Raw genomic sequence first — 3,485 nt, forward strand, 5'->3', positions numbered from 1 at the left:
ACATTAATACAGAACAATCCATCTAAACTAAACACGGCAAAGACGCTGCCTTCAATGCAACGAGATGTGATTCGTTTCCCACGGCAACCTGTTTCAGTACCTGAGCAAATGTTGTCCAGTATATCCCAGTCCCATCTCTTATGATAGATTTTTCACGTGTTCCTTCCGCATTGAAGTATAGCCTACAGACAAAACATTTTTCGTTTTTCTTGAGTGACTTGGTGCTAAGCGGTCACCCATCCAGTGGTTTCTCCAGCATCAGAGTGAGGCGGTTGCTTGGCCCTCGGTCATGCTCTCTGCCTTAATATTCCACAAGGTTGAGTGGCCCTCATTTACCTAATGGATCAGGCGCACAAAACCTTAGACGAGTTTCTCGCTCTGAGTCACAAGACAAACTATATGTGATGCTTCGAACTGGCTGGTCTCAGAATGATCCCAAATTAAACATATCGACAATTAAACACTTAAACATGATTTGCTGAACGTTTAGTAGTCAGAAGAGAACGCTGGATGCTGTTTGTTTTGTGTTGCAAGTTTACGAAAAGAGTAGAAATGTGTAGTGTTACTAAAGCCAAAGGTATTTAACGAAATGTCACCTTACATAGGCTACTTGTACAGTATACCCAAACGTGTGAGACCAGCATCCACCCACGTGGTCGAATTAGACGGAGGTGTGTTCAACATGACTGATGGATGCAGGCATGTAAATGTTTCTTGTTCCTAAACTTGTAGTTTTAAAACTTCATGAGCGTACATGCTTGGCTTATCCATGTTTTCCTGCAGCATTTAAAATGAGTCTTATTTTTAGAGCCTTTTTTTTTTTTACATTTATATGAAGTGCCAAAATTGGGCCACGCAACATGTGCCCCACACTATTTTTTTTTTTTTTTTTAAACGGCATAAAATGTGAACTGTAATTATTAATATCCATAGGCCTGCTCACATCCGTGAGGTTATTGACCCATAAAGAATTTGAAACAGGTCGGATGAATTAAACGGGTTAAATGAGCTTATACAGTTTTTGCTGAGGAAATACGGAACGTTTTAAAACGTAAATGTTCATTTTTAAACGTAAATGTCTCCATAAGCTTATACGATTAACATACGTTTTACCTTAATGTAGATTTCCAGGTTTATATCTATTACAAACTCGTTTTGTTTTAGAAACTGTTTTTAAAAATGTAGCTGTACTTCTAATGTCGATTTTCTGTGGACATTTTTTTTTTTTACTATGATCTTATTTGGGAGAGACACTTAGCGCTGCTTAAGACGCATAAATTAGGTCATAGACTGGAGGGGGTCTTCATTGTGCCACTCTGGCAGTCCGCACTGGCGCTTATGACTCTCGGAGTGCTCTCAAAGTTGGAAAAAGTATGGAATTCCCTATTGACGCAGATTAACAGCGCCTAAAAAAAAAGAAGAAGAAAAAGTAGACTTCAGATAGACTGACAACGTCGGCTCAATTCGATTTGAGGACGATGTCAGACTCGTGAATTGTAGCTACGGCAAAAATGGGGAAATATGACCATTGAAACTGTTCAGTCGGCATGATGATAAATGTAATGTGAAACTAACAACATTTTTTCTCAATTATCTTGCTGAGATGTCAATGACTATTGTTTGCTGGTGTAGGGAGTCGCTCCGCCCCTCATGTTTGTCGTAAATTTGGCGCCTGGCTACAATAAACCTGAGATAAGAGTGGCCAGGGCTCGCCTCCTTCTCCAAGGCGATCAATCGGATCTCCGGCATACTACAAGCACTCTCTTACGTCGACGTCCACGAGAACAGAGCTGATACAACAACACGGCTGCGCTCCACCACCAAATATCTATCTGCTTTTACTGAACCATGTCGCTGAGCCCAAAGCACACGACACCTTTCTCAGTGACAGATATTTTGAGCCCAATTGAGGAGACTTACAAGAAGTTTAGTGGCATGGAGAGCACTGGAAACCTCACATCTCCATTGGGAGCGTACCGGCAACATCAGGTGTCCCAGACTGGCATGCAGCAACACTCTATGAGCCACAACGCCACTGTGGCGACCACCTACCATATGCCACACTCCGTCTCCCAGTTCTCGCACAGTGCAATGGGGGGCTACTGCAATGGCAGCATTGCCAACATGGGGGACCTACCCTCTTACCAAGAAACTATGAGAAACAGCGCAGCAGCAACAGGGTGGTACGGCGCCAATCCTGACCCTAGATACTCAACAAGTAAGTTCTCTTGCATTATTCTGATTTATCTCTCGCCGCGTTGCTCGTTGCATGCATGTGCTACTTATTTACTGAGTTTCCAGCCAGTTTTCGTTAGTTTTACGCATCAGCACTATTGCTCATACTTTGCCTTCATGCCGTTGTCGCTGCTATTGTTACTGCTGATTTTCCCATCCTGTAGATTTAAGTTAATTATAACTGAAACATTTATATTCGTTCATTTGTGCACGCGTAAATGCTGCACTGAGACGAGCGTTTCGAGACTCTTATTGCTGCACAAATGCTTAACAATTTAGCCCAACACTGCTACTAATTGAATGGCCGTACATCTGTATGCATATTTTGAAGTTTCTAGATTCATGGGACCTTCCACAGGTATGAACATGACAGGAATGGGCACGCTGACAGGCATGGCCGACACCACCAAAGCCATCCCACCTCTCCACGCAGCGCCAAGGAGGAAGCGACGGGTGCTCTTCTCTCAAGCACAGGTCTACGAGCTGGAAAGGAGATTTAAGCAACAGAAATACCTCTCAGCGCCCGAGAGGGAACACCTGGCTAGTATGATACATCTAACCCCGACGCAGGTCAAGATCTGGTTTCAGAATCATCGCTACAAGATGAAACGGCAGGCCAAGGACAAAGTAGCGCAGCAGCTTCAACAGGAGGGCAACCTGTGTCAACAGCAGCAGTCGCCGAGGAGAGTGGCTGTCCCTGTCTTAGTGAAGGACGGCAAGCCTTGTCAAAACGGCTCCAACACACCGACGCCAAACCAACAGCAGATGCAGCAGCAGCAGCAGAACGGTTCCGGGGTCGTGCTTCCTACCTCCAGTAACTCTATGAACCAACACCAAACCCAGCAGGTCAACGCACTGGTCCAGGCCCAAGACCTGGAGGAAATGTCCCCCAGTCCCCCGTCACTTCACTCGCAGATGAACAACATGGGCCAGATAGACACTACCGTAGATTACACAAATAACATGGTCACGTCAAATCTGCTTTATGGCAGAACGTGGTAAGACCGGGCACCTTTTCTTTCCTCCGTTTTCCCACAAACTTTAGCGTCCTCTGAATTAAGAACTGCGAGCGAGGCCAAAAGCATCCGTGTGGCGGGTGGTCGGATCAAAGGAGACAGTTTTTGCGGGAAATTTGCCACTTTTTTTTTTCTTATTTTTTTCAAAAAAAAAAACGTTTTTGTGGTCACAGTTTTCTACAATGACCCTGCTACTCATTATGGACAAAATAACAATTTCTAGCCTCACGCTCT

The 3,485-nt window shown here is 44.4% G+C and overlaps 1 protein-coding gene across 2 annotated transcripts; it reads left to right on the forward strand.

Annotated features, from left to right (window-relative positions):
• The first annotated feature begins 1,782 nt into the window (after window positions 1-1,782).
• Window positions 1,783-3,239, forward strand: LOC107707661 (homeobox protein Nkx-2.4-like). Of its 2 annotated transcripts, none has more exons than XM_016511740.1 (2): window positions 1,783-2,218; window positions 2,567-3,239. In XM_016511740.1, exons 1-2 carry the CDS (start codon window positions 1,849-1,851, stop codon window positions 3,235-3,237), a joined length of 1,041 nt encoding a protein of 346 aa, XP_016367226.1. In that variant the 5' UTR covers window positions 1,783-1,848; the 3' UTR covers window positions 3,238-3,239. The 2 variants fall into 2 exon arrangements, with proteins under 2 accessions (XP_016367226.1, XP_016367228.1); XM_016511742.1 differs by having other exon boundaries at window positions 2,594-3,239.
• Window positions 3,240-3,485: the final 246 nt, after the last annotated feature.

The sequence above is a fragment of the Sinocyclocheilus rhinocerous genome, unplaced genomic scaffold, assembly GCF_001515625.1.
Source record: "Sinocyclocheilus rhinocerous isolate Xijiao unplaced genomic scaffold, SAMN03320098_v1.1 scaffold955, whole genome shotgun sequence".
NCBI lineage: Eukaryota > Metazoa > Chordata > Actinopteri > Cypriniformes > Cyprinidae > Sinocyclocheilus > Sinocyclocheilus rhinocerous.

Bases quoted from the DNA above. Each gene is read 5' to 3' on its own strand.
- LOC107707661 (XM_016511740.1), top strand. From the start codon at position 1,849: ATGTCGCTGAGCCCAAAGCACACGACACCTTTCTCAGTGACAGATATT. The intron at 2,219-2,566 runs GTAAGTTCTCTT...CATATTTTGAAG, and splicing joins TGACCCTAGATACTCAACAA to TTTCTAGATTCATGGGACCT.